The 19,768-nt window shown below is 40.7% G+C and overlaps 2 protein-coding genes across 5 annotated transcripts in view; both read right to left on the bottom strand.

Annotated features, from left to right (window-relative positions):
* Nucleotides 1-17,031, bottom strand: part of Vegfd (vascular endothelial growth factor D) — a 30,106-nt gene extending 13,075 nt beyond the window's left edge. For 2 of the 4 annotated variants that reach the window (XM_031370901.1, XM_031370928.1), the window contains exons 1-2: nucleotides 16,386-16,893; nucleotides 3,738-3,963 (exon numbers count right to left, since the gene is read on the bottom strand). In XM_031370901.1, coding sequence (XP_031226761.1) covers nucleotides 3,738-3,963; nucleotides 16,386-16,475 — 316 coding nt within the window. In that variant the 5' untranslated portion in view covers nucleotides 16,476-16,893. Of the gene's footprint in view, nucleotides 1-3,737; nucleotides 3,964-16,385; nucleotides 16,894-16,929 lie in introns of those variants that run through there. The other 2 variants (XM_031370911.1, XM_031370919.1) reach the window with 2 other exon arrangements.
* A 251-nt stretch (nucleotides 17,032-17,282) lies between these two features.
* Nucleotides 17,283-19,768, bottom strand: part of Pir (pirin) — a 95,425-nt gene continuing 92,939 nt past the window's right edge. The window contains exon 10 of the mRNA XM_031370894.1: nucleotides 17,283-17,905. Within this exon, the coding sequence (XP_031226754.1) occupies nucleotides 17,793-17,905 (113 nt within the window). The 3' untranslated portion in view covers nucleotides 17,283-17,792. The remainder of the gene's footprint in view (nucleotides 17,906-19,768) is intronic.

Raw genomic sequence — 19,768 nt, 5'->3', positions numbered from 1 at the left:
AGGGAGAGGGAGAGGGAGAGGGAGAGGGAATGATCAGATGCCTGCAAATACCATAGGTGCCAAATTCCCTAGAGCTGGAGTTAGGGTAGTACTGATCTGCTGGATGTGAGTGCTGAGAAACCATTTCGGGTCCTCTGCAAGAGTAGTACCTGCTCATAACAGGTGAGCTCTCTCCAGCCCCACTCTCATCATTTTGTAAGTTACATTTTTTAAGTTACATTTTGATTCTTAATGCTGAGTGTAGCCTCCCTACAGGCTTGAGGGGGCAGAGGGAGTTGCTTTCAGCTTGTCACACAGATAGTACTGCAGACTCTGTTATCCTAGGAGTGTATTGAACACCTTTTGTAGTATGCAGCTTTAACACTGACCCCTGGTGACCATGCCCTATGCAATCTCCCTTCCTTTTGTGTGTGATTGGCTTTTTGTGAAGAGAACACAGCAAAGCAGGATGCCACCTAGGTGCTTAGGTAGAAACTATTTTCTGATTCTGTTTCTCTTCTGTCCCCACCTCTCTTTACCCTCCCTTCTCACCTCCCCACCTCTTTTCTCACCAAGGGCCACCTTCAAAAAGGATTAATTTTATTTTTAATTATGTGCATGTATGTGTGTATGAGGCGGTGCATATGTATGTAGGGGTGGGGTGCATATGAGTGCAGAGCCCTCGGATACCAGAAGAAGGTACCAAATGCCCTGGGAGCTGGGGTTCTGAATGCTTGTGAGCCAGCCGTACATAGGTACTAAGAACCAAACTTAGGTTATCTTCGAGAGCAGTATGTGCTTTTAATCTTCACACCACCTGTCCATCCTGAAAGTCATTTCTGAAGCTATCTCAAACTGAGGGCAGCCCCTGGCCAATGGTCAGGGAGGAAAGGAGCCCTTCATAGTCCAAGTGCTTGTGCAGAACTTAATCTTACAAACAACAATTGAATGAACTTGCAAGGATATTGAGATGCTCAGAGCCCAGACCAAGAGACCTGGACTGTAGCCTCCAGAGAGACCTTGAATCAAAAGAAAGAAAGAAAGAAAGAAAGAAAGAAAGAAAGAAAGAAAGAAAGAAAGAAACCCAAACGATCATCTTGTTGATGCCTGTATTTCAAATCCACAAAAGCATGTAACTAAAAATATTTGTTTTACAAGTGGGGTGATACCTGAAGAATGTTTCTGTACACTATCTTTAAAAATGTGTATTGATAGACCTGGAGAGATGGCTCTGAAGAGTACTGGTTGCTCCTCTAAAGGACCCACATTTGGTTCCCAGCATCCATATGGCCACTCATAGCTCTTAACTCCAGTTCTAGTGGATCTGATGCCCTCTTCTGGCTTCCATTGGGTACTGTACACATGTGGTACACAGACATACATACCAGCAAAACAACCATACAAACATATAAACATATAAAATGAACATTTAAAATTTTTCTGATGATAAAGATTTATCCTCAGGCTGTATTTAATTATTTAATTAAATATTACCGGGGGTGCTATTTCAATTGCCACTACTAGTCATCAATCTTTGGCAGAGGGTAACTTTTGAAAATATCCCTTGCTTTGAATGCTATTTAAATGTTACTTTCCACTGCTTTTTCTCTTTAAAGTTCTAAGTTTTAAAAGTTAGAGAAGATTACAATCAACACCTCATGCAGTTTTGACCAATGGCACTGACTAAGGTTTCATAAGGCTTTCATAAGGTTTCATAAGTTCTTTACTACTGCCCAGGGAATTACCCTGAAATCCATGACAGGGAGTAGATAACAAACCATAATTGTATAACACACTTATTTAATTATCCATTGCTTGTAACTTAGTGAATAACTTCAGATAATCCTCCATATAATTAGGAGGGAGAGCATGGAGGCTGCAAATTCTCTAATTTTTATGGCATATTCCTTATAAAATGTCAACCTGGCTGACTTTTAAAAACCACTGACTCGAAGTTTCACGGTAAAAATTGTCTCCATGGCTCATCTGTACATTCCCCCTGGACCTTCTGATCAGTAATCTGGTCAAAGCCTGTGATCTCCAGATGTGGTTGTTTTTTTGTGATGTCCATGTCAAATCACCACACGAATGAACAACTAGACCCTCAAAGCTCTGACTGTGGTTCCCAGTGTCTCATAACACTTGACACATAGTCCCACGCATGAGCACAAAGGACCTTCTTCACACTTACACTGCTATGGGATTCCTTCACCTACATATAACTTTTCCTGTAGTCGAATCCTATGCACTATATACATATATACATATATATACATATATGCATATATGTATATATGCAAAGAATCTATTCTTTAACAAATGGGAAACAAAGATAACTGTAACTACTTAAAAAAGGATACTTGGCTTAAGGATCAACTGAAATTAAATGATAGGTGAATTCATGTACTTTGAAATCATATTTATATCTATAAGGGTAAGTCTAGCAATGGCACTAGTTTCTTGGGTTGTTTTGATATGTCATCAGAGAAGTAAAGGCATAATGAAGGTCATACAACTTTATTTTAAAACATTTCATTCATTGCGGCACAGTATGTATAAATAGTCGTCAGGTAAAGAGCCCGGTTCTCAGTCTGGATATCATTAAAGTGGTAGAAGTGTACACCACGTGTTCATCCCCCATCCCTATTCCAGGAAGCAATTTAGAAGTATAATGGTCCCTTGATGTCTATGGAAGGCTGGTTCCAGGACACCTTACAGACACTAAAATCTTTGAGTTACCAAGTCCCTTATTTAAAGTGGGCTAGAATTTGTAAATAGTCCACCTACACCTTTCTGCACATTTGAAATCATGTCTAGATAACTTCCAGGAACTGATAAAATGTACATACACCATATAAATAGTTGTCTCAGTACATTGTATGTCAAGAAAAGGTCTGCATATGCTCATTCCACAAGCATTTTCTCTAAGTATGTGGAAACCCATGGCTGAACCCATGGCTGGACCCATGGTGTGTGGGCAGGGGGGCAGAACCCAAGGATACAGAGGCTGACTCTGTTATTTTCTACTTGTAAGCGTTGATTATGTCATGTCAAGAAATGTCTTTGCTGTTTTGCTAAGTAACCATTTTCATGCCTTTATCTTTCAACTTCTCCTTTTTCACTTTTAACTAAAAACCACAGGATTCTGAAGAGAAAAAAAAATCTATAGCTAACCGGTTGGTTTTTCTCTCTGCATAGCAATTGAAAACTCCTTTTTGATAAACACCTGAGGTTCTTTTGCTCTTAAATAAACATGTTTTTCTCCCTCACTAAAATCAGTCTTTCCGCATTTGCTTTGCCCTTATATTTCTGAGTTAAATTTATTATGATGGTTTGAATGTCCTTGTGTTAGGTGTAGATATAAAAATCAAATTGAGTATACTTCTTTGTAGAGTAGACATACTTAAAGATCAGAATTCTTGAGCTGGCAAGATGGCTCAGTGGATAAATGTGCTTGCTGCCAAGCCTGAAGACCTGCGTGGGAATCCTGGGCTCCACAGGGTGGAAGGAGAGAACTGGTTCCTGCAATGATTGGCTTGTTTATTTTGTATTATATCTATTTATTTATGGAGGACCCATGTGTGGCTGTCTGAGAACCGTTCCTAACTTTACTCTGTGAATCACTTTGTCACAAAGTCAAAGCTCTTTTGTACCCCACTGATGTATAACTACCCTGCTCAAACTTTTGGAAGAACTTGGAATTGGCTGGCGTCACTATCCGATGAGGAAAGAATACACCACTCTTCCCGTGCACCTACCTTTTAGTGTTTCAGTATCATAGAACGTTGCCGCAAATCTGGTGGAACGATGGGATGTTGAACGCGAGTCTATACTGGCAAGGCTTTTGAGCTTCAACCTGCATCGCCACAGCTTCCAGTCCTCAGAGTGTGCGATTTGCAGCAACTCCTCCAAACTAGAAGCCGCTCTGATCTGTTGTTCAGATCGTTCCAACATGGACCGGGATGATCGCTCAAAAGAAAAATCCTAATTAAGAGTCAGTTACAAGGATATCTTGATACCCATGGTTGCTAACAGTTGAAACTATAGACCATCTGAAAAGAAACTAGTTAAGGTTATTCTGATGTGGACCTGTGTCTGGGAAAAAAAAACAATGTCTAATGGTGGACTTTGAAACGATGGATCCTTACTTCCAGAGATCTTTGAACATTGTCTTATTCAGGGGAAGAAAAAGATGCATTATATAATTGAGGTAAAGTCTTTGTGGTATTAGTCACATGAGCCCAAAATACAATGACCAAGGTCCTTAGAAGCCAGGAGAAAACATAGACACAGCAAGGCCATGTGAAGATGGAGGCGGAGATGAAGTGATGACGCCACAACTCAGGGATTGCCTAGAGCCGCCAGAAGCAGATGAGGCAATGCTTCATTCCAAGAGAGTTTGACACATTGATTTGGGGGATTTTGTTGTTGTTCAAGCTACCAAATTTATGGTACTTTGCTATTGCAGCCCCAGAAAAGCAATAGAGATGCTTCTATTATACTAATTTTGTGACAACGGCCCCTGATTTCCTAGTTTATGCTGAAGTCTCACTGCTTCTCTACAGTTGTGTCTGATTTGCAATGGCTAATATGGTGCAACTTGACTAGATGGTATATTCATGGGGGGTTCCAAGTCAAGAAAAGATTTTTAATATGTAACTTCTTGTTCAAAAGTAGGGGCTTGGTTATATGAAATAATGATACATACATACAATTATATACTATGCCATCAAAACAATCAAAACCAATGGAGCCCATTTCCTACTGGAGTTTTCCCCCTACCTCCAAGCACTGGGGATCAGTCTTTGGGCTTTGTGCAAGCTGGTAAGGTACTTTGTCAACTAAGGTATCTCTCAAGTTCTGGAGCTGAGTTCTTGATCACCTCTCTTTCCTAGGCTCCCATCTATCTATCACATCGATTCAATCTTCAAAATAAAAGGGTTTGACAGCATTGCTTCAGTAAGCTAGTGAGGAAGACTAACAGATACTTTAAAAAAGAGAGTATTAAGTTGGGCTCAATGTGTGTGTGTATATCTGTGTGTGCACATGTGCACGCTTAAGCACGCTTATGTGTGTAACAATAATTATTGAAGAAGAGAACATGAATTTAAGGAATAGGGGAAAGGGAGAGGTGAAAATAATAGATGTACAAGTACTCACGTATGAACCCCTCTAAAATTTTAGATTAAAAATTATTAAATTGTACATTGATGAAAGAATTTTCATTTATGGAGGTAATATTTTATCCAATACCATCCTTGGATAAGGCTGATATATGGCTTCGTACTTCTTACAGGTCTCAATTCAACTTCAGGCTCTTTAAAAAAAAAACCCTATGCTAAAAACCTTAGGATGAAGTAGTAATCCTGCAGACTAAATCAAAATACTGAATGATGTGAAGACTAAATAGCTCCTATGACTGGTTTCTTTATAAAACCACAACATTTACTTTCATACTCAAAGCTATTGAAAGCCTTCTTAGTCTAACTGAAAACCTAATATGAAATAACTGAGAAATTGGAAACAGTCACTTTGTAATTCTAAATGGAAACACTAGCAACTCAAAAAATAAATAAATAAAAACCAAGTAATTTATCTAGGGCATACATTTGGGAATGGTTGAAAATGGATCTCTTTCCAACCAGCATTCTATACTGGTGGATATTTGTGTAATCAACTTTATGTTATCCGCATATGTAGGAGAAAACTCAACATCAAAGTGTGACTATCGTCTCAAACACCCACTTAAACCTTTGATTGCAGTGCTTTTTACTACTGAACTTTTGCCAAATGAGTTCCTCTTTATTTCTTCCAGTTCTCTGATACAAGTGCTAATCAAATCTAAACTGATTCAAATCAGCCAGCAAGATGAGAGGACGAGAGACACCATTCCCAGGTGTCTGCTTCTTATTAGAGTGGAGGCCTGGGTTCTGTAATTAGTTCATGACTGTTAGAGATTCTCTTCCTAAAAAACAAATCATTCTTTGATGGTTTTTAGCTCCAACAACCAGTTTTTAAAGCACGGAGTTGAAGGTCTCTGCAATACTACTTTGTCATCATATAAATATTACTATACACAGAGCAAAGCTGGTCCTAGAGACCTAGGTGGTTACATTCCTAACAGGCCACTAAGAAATGGCCATAGTGTTGCTTGCTTTATTCCCTCTTGGGAAGGATTTGGAGCAGAGGTTCCTAGACTTGCTTTCACCTTGGATGCATGTGGGGAAAAGCTTCAAAAAATATTGATGAATTGACCTATCACCAGAGTCCTATTTTACAGGTTTGGATCATAATTTCAAAAGGATAAAAAAATAAAAAAATAAATAAATAAATAAATAAAAGCCCCTGACACAGCCTGGAAGGCCAGGACCCAGAGGCTGGACAGTCCAGAGACCTAGGATAAAAAATGATATTCTGCTATACTCATAGATTGATTCCTAGCCTAATTGTCATCAGAGAGGCTTCTCCCAGCAATTGATAGAAACAGATGCAGAGACTACAGGGCGCGGTTCCAGAGTCACCCGCGCTGCGCCACTGGTCCACGCCACACCTGAATTGGGTCGGAGGGGGCATAGCCTGGGAGGATAGAGACTTGGGGCTGGGCTTCGTCTGGGCACGCTTAACCTTCACCAGCACCAAATGGACGTTGGAGAGTATCCCGTGAGTGGCGGGAACACAGGAATCCGGACGCCTGTGGGTGGATGGTGCTTAGTTACTTAGCGGGGGAGGCTGGGGAGAAAAGGCGAGCGAGGGGCGGGGCCGGCCGCAATCAATGCCACGCCCAGTCGCCTCGGGATTGGAGGCAGGCCGCCGGCCTCTCCGACTCCACCTCTCTGCCCCGCCCCCAGCGCGCGGGCGGACCTCGCGGGAGCCAGTACCTTACAAAGTGAAGCTCGAGGAGGGGCGGGGGTGTCGTCCCCCTCCCCCACTGCAGCATTGAGACGCGAGTCCCCTACCCTACCCGGGACCCTGGTGCGGGGCAAGGGGTCCTTGTATCTGGCTGGACTAGATCTCTTCTGCCCCGCGGAGGCCTCCAAAGCCTCCAGTCCCCTCACCCACCTTTCTGGTTTGGAGGGTGGGGTTTCTTCCTACTTTTCCCTAAGTCCTTGTCTTTCCCGCCCTCTGTCGTCAGTTTTAAGTCCTTCCCTACTTGTTTCTCCCCCTTTTTTATTCTGGCCTATGGTCATCTCTTCTCACTCTGCCCTCCCTTGTTTCTTTAGTTTATTTTTAATTTTTATTTTTTGTCCAGTGTCCGTGTCTCTCCTGATCTCCACCATCTTCCGGGCAGGTCCCACTGAAGGACCAGACTCTTTCCTCTACCTTCCTTGTCCCCACAATGAATCCCCACACAAACAAAAACTAAATTAAACTTTTTTTCTGTGTCTGAGGCGGCTATTCATATTCATTCAATCACAATTATACTTTCTAAAGAGTTTCAGTCACAACAGAACAGCAAAAAAATTTTCTCTCTCCTGAAATAATTTTTATTTAAATGTTGGTTTTTTTTTTTCAAAAAGCAATACTCCAACATGCCAGTGCTATCTATTAGTTATTTAGTGAGATCCAGCTAATGGTGAAATAAACCTTGCAGAAATTACAATACCTAGCTTTTAATGGCTGAGCCATCTCTCCAGCCACTCCGGGAGAAAGGTAGAGACCTAGTGCAATGGAAACTCCCAGGAATGAAAACACCTCCATAAGTGTGACCCTAGCTTAGACTCCTAGCAATGGGAGAAATGAATCCTGAACTGTCTATCTTCTGTCACTACACAAGTTTTCAAGTATAGGTATTGGGACACCAACCCAGCCACAAAACCTTTGACCTACAATTTTTCCTGCCTTCAAGATGTGCTCGGGTAAAGGTAAAACAGAAGTTGTGGGAGTGGCTAACTAATGAGTGGTCCAACTTGAGACCCGTTCCAGGAGAACCCATGCCTGACACTGCCTAGAGGGCCAGGAGCCACAGGCTGGATAGTCTAGAGACCCAGGATAGGACCAAACACGACTAGCAATAAATAAATTAATCAGTGAAATGAGTCCTAATGATACTCTGCTGTACACTCCTATACCAAGGCCTAGCATACTCACCATCAGAGAGGCTTCATCTAGCAGCTGATGGAAGCTGACTCAAAGATCCCTAGTCAAACATTAGGCAGAGATCAGAGAATCCTGCAGAAGAGGGAGAGGAAGGATGACAGGAGCCTGGGGGTGGGGGGCGGTGTGTGTCAAGAATACCAGAAGAACATGGCCCACAGAATCAACTAACCAGGGGTTACGGGGGCTCACAGAGAACCTACAATCAGGGAGCCTGCATGGGTCTGACCTAGGCCCTTTGCATATATGTTACAGTATGTAGCTTGGTGTTCTTGTGGAACTCCAAACAGTAGGAGCAGGGCCTGTCTCTGATTGTTTTTGCCTGTCTTTGGGACCCTCCTACTACTACTGGGTCACCTCATCCAACCTTAATATGAGGGGAGGTACCTAGTCTTATTGCAACTTGATATGCCATGTTTTCTTGGTATCATGAGAGATCTGCCCTTTTCTGAAGGGAAATGGAGGAGTGGATCTGGGGATCCACTCAGGGGATTTGAGAGGAGTTGAGAGGGGTAGGCTGGGAGGAGAAACTACAGATGAGATGTAAAATATAATGGAAGTATAAATAAACTTTAAAAAAGAAATTATAGTATTACTTACAGTTTCAGGCATTAAAATAATCCTCTATAGAGGCCAAAGTGAACTTCCCAGAGGTTGTTGGTAAGATATAAAAATGACTAAGACATCTTTATTTTATGAAAAGCATCATGTCCACTCATGTGCTTGGCACATGGTACACATTCCACACATGTTTCCTGAACTGAATATACTGCTTTCCTTCTCCCAAGGAGAAAGGGTTTCCTGAGCAACTCACTAAGACAGTATTTGACCAGAGTATCTTTGTCAAAAACTTCCACATCTTTCTATAGCATCCAAGATAAAACCAGCTAGGGGCCTCTGAAGGCTTTCAGAGATAAAGACAGGAGAGTGTCTAAGTTGTGCACAGACACTGTATGGCTAGATGCTGCTTTGTGTAGCTTTCTTTCTGTGACCATCAGGCTGAAATAATGGGCTAAAGTGACTTCACTTTCTACCTTTGAGTTCTGGAAATGAACTCCCTGTTTGATGGCATAGGGCTGGAAGGACATTTCTGAATTCTTCAACACAGTCCTGTAAACCTTATCCCATGCCCACAGTAAAATAACAGGATAAATACACTATCTTAAAAATGCTTTTGGATTTTATACAAATCATGAGACCAGGTGAGCCATGGTGATGACCCGAGACTGTCCAGTGTTGTCTTTCACCTGGCTATGTTGGAATCCTCCTGCCACGCACACTTTTCGTGACAGCAGTTTGAGGTGAAAACTTCAAGGAAAGTCAGTCTCCTGCCCCTGCATTGTCGCCTGTCACCCCTAGCTCAGAGGTAGCCCAGATATGTCCTCGTACTTGTATGCTAGGTGCCCACCAAAATATGATTTATTTACAGCTGGACAAAATCAGACATTGCTCTCTGACCTTCACCAATGTTCCAACATCTTAGATCCAAAATTCCAAACCTTGGCTTGGAATTTACCCACCCAGACTAATTGCCTCCGGCATTGTGGGTAGGGCACTGAAGTTCACAGAATGGAAGACATCCCAGGGCAAGGTCAAGTAAAATCCTCATTCTCAGTCACCTACTACAGCTGAACCACTCCTAGGAATTAGCAAGAGATCAGTCTCTACTAGCCCAAAAGATTAGCATAGTAGGCGTTTTACCCTCCTGGCTGGTGCACCCGCAGCCCCCCCACCCAAGGACTCCGGCTGGGCTCATGTGGCCTGAGCGTGCTCGGAGCCCAGGGGTGCTGCACCAGTCCAGAGGAGATGGCTGCTGTTTTAGACCTAGTGTGTTTTAGCTGGCCTCAGAGGTACCTCGTACCTCGACTACTGAGCTGCCAGATTTTTCATCTCTCTTTTGCAATGATTGTAAAAGCCTCATGTCATTTTTAAGAAATACATTCAGATAGCACACTTCTTTGTGTTGAGTGTGTTTGTCAAAGCCGAATCCCGTGCACACCTGGCCAGAACCCATCCTCCCATGGAACAAGGGACCCCGTAAGAAACCCTAGTCCGTGGCATCCTCCAAGGCTAGTCTATCAACCAGCCACTAAATACAGCTTTCAGCAACTACTGTGTGACAGGCTTTGCAAAGTGGTGGTTGGAACACTGCAGCAAACAAAATAATGAAACACTCCTCTGCTAAAAAGCCTCCATCCTCATGGGGAGGGTGGAATCAACAGCGACAAACAGACCACAAATGTCAGACACAGATGTATGCCATCAATAAAATAAAATAGTGGAATGACATTGAATCCAATTTGTAAACTGTGCCCCATGAGCCACAAGGTACAGCCTGTTTCTGAACAGCCTATGAGTTAAGAAGAAGCTTTTGCATTCTAAATGATTGGAACTAATGAAAACAAGGTTACTGGGTGCATAAAATTTACATATATTAAAATTATAGCATCTATAAAGTTCTATTGGAACTCACCCCCCACCCTGCTACTTTTCCAACCATGACAACTGTACTTCTGATCTCCACTCACCTTCCTCAGTCACTCTAGTTCTCTTGCTCATCCTCGGAACATCCAAGCTCCTCCCCCTTTAGCCACTCCCCTGATGGTAGCCTCTGCCTTATTCAATTCTTTAAGTACTATGCACAAACATAACTGAATTAGAAGAATCTCCCCTGATCACAAGCATTCTGTGTCCCCTCCTTCACTTGAGTGCTTTTCACTATTGTCCTTGACACATTATAGATTTGCATATTGTCCACTTCTACTAAGAACAATCAAAATATGCATTCCAAGGGAGCTGAAGTATTGTTTTATTTCTTGCTGCATTCTTAAATCCTAGACACAATAGATATTCAATAATACCTGATGAAAAAAGCAATGAATTATCAAATATTGGAAAGTTGTAGTAAGAGGTACAGGAGAGTCTTTATGGGTTAGGACATCTCAACAAGCCAAGGCTTTCGTGATGTTGAAGATGCCTCAGGATGCTTTTGATTTATAATGCTCTAGTATCTTACCAGGACCATAAGAACCAGAAACAAAAGAGAGAAAAGTGGTCTCACCACCATAAAAACAACCCAAGCAGGAATGCTAATTTAATTGTTGTCTTCTTTCATCTCAATTAATTCCCAATTATACTAAACTCCAACCCCCTATTCATATCACCTGATAAAAAAGAGTTCTTTGGGCTACGAAGATGGCCCAGTGGTTAAAAGTATTTACTGCTGTTGCAAAGAACAGGAATTTGGTTCCTTGTTGGGTGGTTAACAACTAACTACCTGTGATTCCAGCTCTAGGGGATATAGCATCCTCTTGTGGCCTCTGCAGGCTCTCACACTCACGTGCACATACCCTGACACAAATATGCTTAAAATAAAATAAATATCTAAAAGGAAAAAAAGATTTGGACCTAAACAGTGCTCAGGAACAATTTCATTGTCCTTTGCATTCCTATTTCTCTACTACCTTTGTGGGAATACTTGTGCCCAAGAATTCCAGATCTTTTTACTAATAGTGCTTTATGGGATCATTGTAGTTATTTATTTCACAAGTTATCTTTGTGACATCTTTATAGCAACATTTTAGTCACAGGTGTTGCCAGGATTTTTCGATTAAAAATGAGTAATACACACAAGATGTAAGAGAGGGTTCTAGTGTATCTTGGCTAATATGCTACAATGATGTAAAAGCTGCAACTGAATTGATGGTGAGACAGAAAAATCGCTAAGATCTCATTGGTTCATCTAGCTAACAACTAGGCTAGCAAACTCTCCTGTATATGACTTTGTGAGTGAGAACAAGGTAGGTAGGAGGAGTGGGTTTGCGTTCTGGAATTAAGGACGGAAGGCAGTATCCGTCAACCTTTTCCATGCAAATTACTTCTTAGACAATTTCAAGAGAAGGCAAATGGCACCATAGTGAAGAACTCTTGTGAGGCATGTGGATTTGGGGCTTATTCTAATCTTATGTGGCACTGAATGACTCCACCATCTATAGACATTACAAGTGAGGTGGCTTAAAAGATAGTATAGAGCAAAGCTAAAGAACAAAGAAACTCTTCCAAAAGAGTTCTGAGAGCTACCATGACCTAGAACGACTTCTCTACTACTATACTGACAGGTCCTCATTGTTCCGTGGAAAAGATCTATAGACACTACCTTTATCTAGCATCTTATAACGACTCCCAACATACCTGGTAATAACAATTATTTATGAAAGCACCCAGAAGTCATGCTGGAGAGAAGGTCATTGTGGATGGCAAAAGCATAAGGCTGTTGGGAATCATATAGTAAATATCTAGAGGGTACAACTGAATAGTATGGCTAGATCTATAACATAGGCTGTTGGAAGTGCCTACCTTAACTATTTCTGCTCATCTCAACTGTATAAAGAACTTGGAAAAATAGAAACTAAAATAAATCCCATATCGAGGCAGCAATCTGATTATATTAATGAAGCAAGCACAGGGTTTTTTTTTAATTAAAATGTTTCCGGTTTTCTTTATAAATTAATTTTTATTAGATATTTTCTTTATTTACATTTAAAATGTTATCCCCATTCCCGGTTTCCATTTCTCTCACACCCTATCACATCCTCCCTCCCCCTGCTTCTATGAGGATGTTCTTCCACCCACCCACCCATTCTCACCTCCCCACCTTCGATTCCCCTACACTAGGGCATCTATCGAGCCGTCACTTCATGGGACCAAGGACCTCTCCTTCCATTGGTGCATGACAAGGCCATCCTTTGCTACATATGCAGCTGGAGCCATGTGTACTCCTTTGTTGATGGCTTAGTCCCTGGGAATCCTGGGAGGAGGGGTCTGGTTGGTTGATACTGTTGTTCTTCCTATGGGGTTGCAAACCCCTTCAACTCTTTCAGTCCCTTCTCTAAGTCCTCTATTAGGGACCACACACTTAGTACAATGGTTGGCTGCTAACATCCGCCTCTGTATTGGTTAGGATCTAGCAGGGCCTCTCAGGAGACAGCCATATCAGGCTCCTTTCAGCATGCACTTCTTGGCATCCACAATAGTGTCTGGGTTTGGTAACTGTATATGGGATGAATCCCCAGGAGGGACAGTCTCTGGATGGCCTTTCCTTTAGTCTCTGCTCTATACTTTCTCTCCATATTTGTTCCTGGGTGTATTTTGTTCCCTTCTAAGAAGGACTAAAGCACCCACTTTGCTCTTTCTTCTAATTAAACTTTTTAAAGATTTAGTTATTTTATGTATAGGGGTACTTTTTTTCTGAATATATGTATTGCATCACGCGTGTGCCTGGTGTCTACTCAGGCAAGAAAGCGTCAGATCCCCTGTAACTGGCCTTCTGGAAACACTGAGAACTGAACCTGGGTCTTCTGCAAGAGTAAGAAGTGCTCTTAATCACTCAACCATCTTTCCAGATCTTTGTTTTGCAAAGAAACTGTTAAGATTTCAGAAATGCTTTGCCTCAGCTCACATGTTCCAAACACTGTTGCCCCAAACAGCTAGTTTTCCAAGCATAAACTGCAAGGCTAGAATAAAATTAGGATGTCTTTCACTCAAATGGCATTAAGCACAATTGTCTTGGATGATCGTACCCATTTACATCCTTATAGTAGAAAAAAAAATCACAGATTCAAAAAAGAGTACCATAGTCACTGCCTGTCTAATGTGAATAAACAGGACAATTCTCTAAGCTAAGAAGTTAAGTTCAGACCAGGAGGAGGGAGCAACCTGGAAACAGATTTAGCATCACAGTCATTCTGGAACAGATGTGATCAGAAAAGGGAGAGTAGAGAAAGGGATGCTTTAATAGACTCAGTACTGAGGAGGACCCATGATGATTAGAATAACAAATTACATATTCGTGTATCTAAAGGCAAAAGCTAATCAAGTACCAGTATCTTAAACCATTCCTACCCTGAATATGTTTCTATGATACATTTTATTTTAAATAAGAAAGATACCAATGTTAAGAAATAGATTTCATTGATTTTGTTTTCATTTAAAAGGGGGGGGGGCAAAGCTCAGTGCAGCACTAAGCCTTAAACCACCCAAGGGCTAACAAACCATTCAAAGCAATGAGATCCTCGCCAAGGAAACGCAATCTGGGAATCCTTTAACCCATTCATTCTTAGTGTGAATTTTCTAAAATAGAATAAAAAAGTTGTCTCTATAATCTGATAAAAAAAAATTGTTTTCCCAAGTGAATTCCCTTTTATTCATGAAAACAAAAGTACTTGGATACTATAAAACCTTAATTTCCCCAACTTTTAAAATAAAATGGAATATTTGCTGAATGAATTAAGCATAGAAAATGTCAACCCATCAGAATTATATTTATACATATTGGTGATTAAGTTCCTGTCTTCCCACATCAGAGAATTATTTTTTTTTTTACCAAAATGGGCAGAATAGCATTATATATGTTAGTTAGATACCATTCTTTTCTAGCCCTTCCAAACATTCCTGTGTCATTTAAAAATGTTAGTAGAGGTCGTTTCTTTGGAAATTGAGGACTTTTTGTTTTCCTTTGAAAGTATGGCATCTGAAGAACACAGTATTATGATTCAGGTGGAAAGGGAGGCAAAAGCCATTTTTCTTTGAGATGAAAAGCATTCTGTGTGATTGCTGTATAATAAATTGATTTTTACACTAAAAAAAAAAACAAATAAAAAGGTGTGGGGGAAGAGAATATATAAATCAAAGTTCCGTATGCCACTATGTTTCACCACCCAGTACTGTGTGTCCCCAAACTTCTATTTAATTACAGGCAGCACTGCATATAAGAAACAATCTAATTTAGCTGGGGACTGGGTAGCTGTACACTCACTACATGTAGCTTCTCGTTTTTTCAAGGGAAAATATAAGGACATGTAAGAGAAACATTGAAAAGGCATGTTAGTAAACACATGTTGCACATCTGCCATCTGTTAGGGCATGTTTTATGTCCCATAGAAATCCTGTCCCTTTTTCTTACTGCCCCATTCAAGACATTAAAATGGAAACAGTAAATTTAAACCTTCACTATGTCCAGAACACAGAGAGGATTCTGTAGCTGTGTCTATGTATAAAAGAGTAAATTCTGGACAGGGACAACTTCCCTGGGGCATAGGGTTGAAGACTGGTGCTAAGTGAAATGTCAAATAGCATCATTCTGGGGTAGAAAGGCTTCTATGTAGCAGCCTGAATCTTTCAAGCTTTGTGAGTCCAAAATGCACGTGGCAGAAAGGACACTTCTTCGCTCTACCTGACTGCTGCCAGCCTTGATGTTGGACCTCCGTGCCAGGTCGCAGGGGAAAGGAAATCCACTTTTGAGTATAGCTGACAGGGTGAAAGCTGTAAATGGAGCCTGTTAGTCTTGTCCTATGAAACCTGGATGCAGAGTTACTACCTGTTTATGGATTATATGCGAATGGCCCTTCCCATGTAAAACAGCTCACATCCTCATGAACTAATTTTCCCCTCTGGGGGGCGATATGCTCCTCCCTATTGAAAATGCAAGCCACAAAACTCAAGCCCACATCTGATTTCTATCTGTTCATAGCCAGAGATTTCTAAATCAGTCATGATTTAGTAGCACTCCAGTCAAAACAATTACATCCGTGTCCTTTTCAAAAATAAAAAGGCTTGAAAGATACAAAGTACAAAATGAAAATATTCTGCTAGGAGTCAGTAGCCCCCTAGTTCATCCTTTTTCCATGGTTCTTAGTGTCTTGGGCTGTCCTTGATGCTTGCTCATAGAACTAAAGATTTACTGACTACTTAATCTTAGACCCATTTGTCTAAAGCAGAAGCACAAAAACAAAACAAACCCCAAGGAAACATTTTTTTTTCCTGGATGGAAGCAATTGATAATTGGTAATAAGCAAAACCAGACAGAAAACATCCGTGAAAAACACTGTGATTTTCAATTTACAGAAGAAATTACTCAACCTTGTTGCTCACAACCAAGCTACAAACCAAGGGCCCACAAAATGTTGTGTGTCAGAAAGGCAAATCAAAGCTTCATTAGAAAACCACTGTGCCATCTGCAAGCAGAACTGGGAACAAACTGGTTCTGTGTCAAAGATTTCCAGAATGCTCGTGTTCTATTCCCATTCCAAACACGCACAAGAAATAAAATTAGCCATTCAATTCTTCATCCACAGGTACATTTTCAAACACTTATGGAAAGAAACTTATTAAGCCCCCAAATAAGACCCCAATAAAGCAGTCATTAATACACATGGGCTAAGAATAGGAAGAGCTTTTAGACTGCTTCAAAAGCAGTGAGGGCAAAGGCCTTTTTCTGTGAAAGCCAATAAAGAGAAACAGTCAAGCTCACCTACCTTCACTGCTCCGTGTTCACTACTGAAGCCCTGCACCAGGAACATGTAGAACATCATGAGAATAGTCACCATTACCCACTCTCCATACATTTTGAATATTTTAAATGTCTACCGATGACTAAGCAGTTGTTCCCAGGCAGCTACTGAAAAGTGTTGCAAAAGGCATTCTCCAGAAGCAAAGTTTGAAGCCCCAAAACTTTACATGGGAAAAAAAAAATCACATGATCAGTTGTAATCAAAATCCAATGAAATGACTTGAGTTAGTCAAGGGACTCCCTCACTGCCACACACAATCTTAGTATGGGAGAAAGAGATGAAAAATATTTCAAAGTTTCCCGCTTCAAAAATAATCAGGAGGTGGCCATGTCTTCCACTTGAAGTTGGAAATCACTCTACAGACATTTCTTATTCAGAAGTTGAAGAAAAAAAAAATCCCCACCCTATGCTCTAGGTTCTAGCTGCTTTATAAGGAGGTAGTATGACTACAGACACTTGCAGCTACAGCAGGCTGAAACCCAACTATGGATTAAAACTTTTTCACAACCTTCAAGGAAGCTTGCAGGAACATATGTCTTAAATCTGACAGAGTTTGGCAGAAAACGCTGGGAAGCCTTGGCTGGAATCCTGCTGTGTTCCTAGCAATAGCAGGGCAGTTTTAAAAGCTGACTCACATGGTCAGGTCTGTTGTGTTTTTTTTAAAGCACATAGCCTGTAACATGAAACTCAGAACCCAGTTCTGATGGCCAGGATGTCAGCTGGACTTCAGAAGGGGGACTTTAGATGCTCAGATATCTGCTGTCAGCGGCTCAGAAAGCAACAGCAACAAAAAATGCTTCAAGAAAACCCCAAAGGGCAGAGAATGAAAAGGCATCTACTCACATATAAAAAAAGCACATATACATAGCAACTATTTTTAATAGGTACTTAATAATTTCCACCAAATGAAGAACATTGATATTTTTTTAAAAAGCAACAATTAAAATTATTTGCATATATCAGGAAATATCTTACAAATGTTACTATCATTTTTTTATTGTTTGTACTTTTCCTTTTTAAATTAGTTAAACTTGTTCTTTGACAATTTCGTACATGAATATAATGCATCCTGAAGACTCATTACAAAAAAAAAACATTCTATTTTAATGTGGAATTCCATTTTTATTTTTGTGTTGTCAATACAGGGCTTCTTTATGTAGCCGTGGCTGTCCTGGAACTCACTCTGTAGACAGATGGGCTTCGAAATCAGAGATCCCCAATGTCTCTGACTCCTAGAGTGCTGGGATTAAAGGAATGCACCACTACGTCCAGCTTAATGTGGAATGTTTTAGAAGCACCAGCTAAACCAGCTTTGGAAATTGAATATGCTGAATGGTCAGTCCATCCAAATGGTAGCATTTCAGCTCTTCATTAGTTTCCAATCTTTGACTTCCAGGTTTTGGCTCCCTCAAAACCATTTTTTGCATTTCTGAAATCAAGAATGGCCTGAGAAATTTCCTCATTGGTATTCATCACAAACGGACCTAGGGCAGAAAGAGACATTCACAAAGTTCTGGGTGATAACATGTTCGTCTATCATTAGAAGTGGTTTGTATTGCCATAGCTCCTCAGTTAAAACAAAATCTAGGCATAGCTGGGCATCACTAGCCCATTTTCAAACTGTTCAGTCATACAAGACTGGCATTTGAGTTTTGTGGCTGGGACTGCACATGATTATAGATCATCATTCAGGCCAGACTTAGATAAACAGGATTGAGTCTCACCATCCACTGAAGGTTCCTTATCAGCAATGACAATCCCTTTATTCAGCACATTCTGTAGTTGCTATTTTGTAGAACCTGAACTGATGTTAGGAAATGAACCAACCGACATTATAAAACCAGCTAGATTGTAGCAGAGTTTTGGTATCTGTCTAAGCAGTGGATGGGGCTATGCCTTTCAAGGACAATTCTAAATCTATTTTGAAAACTAAAAGAATTTTCCCTACAACAAACAGAAGTCTTAATTGCTTCCAAAGGACTTATACATTTATACTTTTTTTTTTTTGTAGTTCTTTGGAAGATACCTCCATGTGCCCTATAGGAACTGTAGGTTAGGTCAAATTTTTACGTTTGGCTAGTTTCTCCTTCCTGTCATGGGTACCTATTATGTGCTTGCAAATAAAGGTATTTGTGTCTTTCTGTAATATTTTTATGCTTCTATTGTTTTATTTTTCACTTCCATCATAATTTATCTTTTCCCCCACCATTCCAAAAGACATATCATATTGGTGTGACCATCCTCTTGCCAGGGATCACCAACACCATGACTTTAATAAATCTTACTAATATATTTCAAAGGCAAGAAGCATTTTTAAAAGTTATTTCTTAGTGACAATCTTTTTTTTTTAATTCACCAAAGGGCTAGGAAAGGCTACTTTAGATTTTATCAGTCAAACAGATCAAATACTGGGTCAAGTACTTGCTTGCTACACATAATAATTTTCCCATAGTTTGCCGAGGTAGAGCCACACCAATGTTATGCCCCAACTCTTTCTATAGTATGTATCTATATCCTATTTTTGACACCATACCATGTCCCTCAGTTTTATAAACTGTCCTTGGGTCACCTAGGGAGGTGTGGGGAACAGAGGAAGCCTTGACTGAATGTTTATTATTGACAAGAACCAATGTCTCCAATTCATGGGAATTAGCAAAACCTCCCTCAAGTCAGGCTCAGGAAATTAGCAAGCCTTCCTCTGGCTTGTGTGAGGACATTGGGAGTGCATGCAAAAACTAACAACCACAGCTTCCTCATCCCAGAATGACTACAACCTGAGACTGCTGCCCTGCAAAGACCTCCCACGCAGAGACCTCACAGAGATGAGCTAACTTCTTTCCCCTGTGCTGTACACACACACACACACACACACACACACACACACACACACACACACACATGAAAGGTGCTGAGGTCTTGGGTTATAGCATAGTCAGTGGCACTCCATCAGATCAAGTACAGTCCAACCGAGTCCAGCTTTCTGTAGGTGTGTCTGTATGTCTGTCTTTTCTTCATTCCCTTGTCACCCCAGTCAGGTTTCCAGGGCTGTTTCAAAGATTCCATAAATTAACACTTGCAAAACACTCTGACCAATTCTTAGTAAATATCATCAATGCATATATTAAGAAAATGAAATATCTGAGTGTTAGTTTTTCTCTTTTATAGGAGGGACATAACTCCATCAAAGTTAAGGTAGTTTTCTATTCCAACATGCTGTGACATCTATGCCTAATGTCATCATCATGAGCACTCAATAACAGGAGGAGCAGGCTACTAATAATTCACAAAAAACACAACCAGTTCTCAAGATGTCTGTGGCTGCCTATAAAGGCATGCAAAGGCAAAAA

This window comes from Mastomys coucha, chromosome X (assembly GCF_008632895.1).
Source record: "Mastomys coucha isolate ucsf_1 chromosome X, UCSF_Mcou_1, whole genome shotgun sequence".
NCBI lineage: Eukaryota > Metazoa > Chordata > Mammalia > Rodentia > Muridae > Mastomys > Mastomys coucha.
The sequence above is the reverse complement of the archived record's forward strand: the minus strand, read 5'-3'. Positions and strand labels throughout refer to the sequence as shown.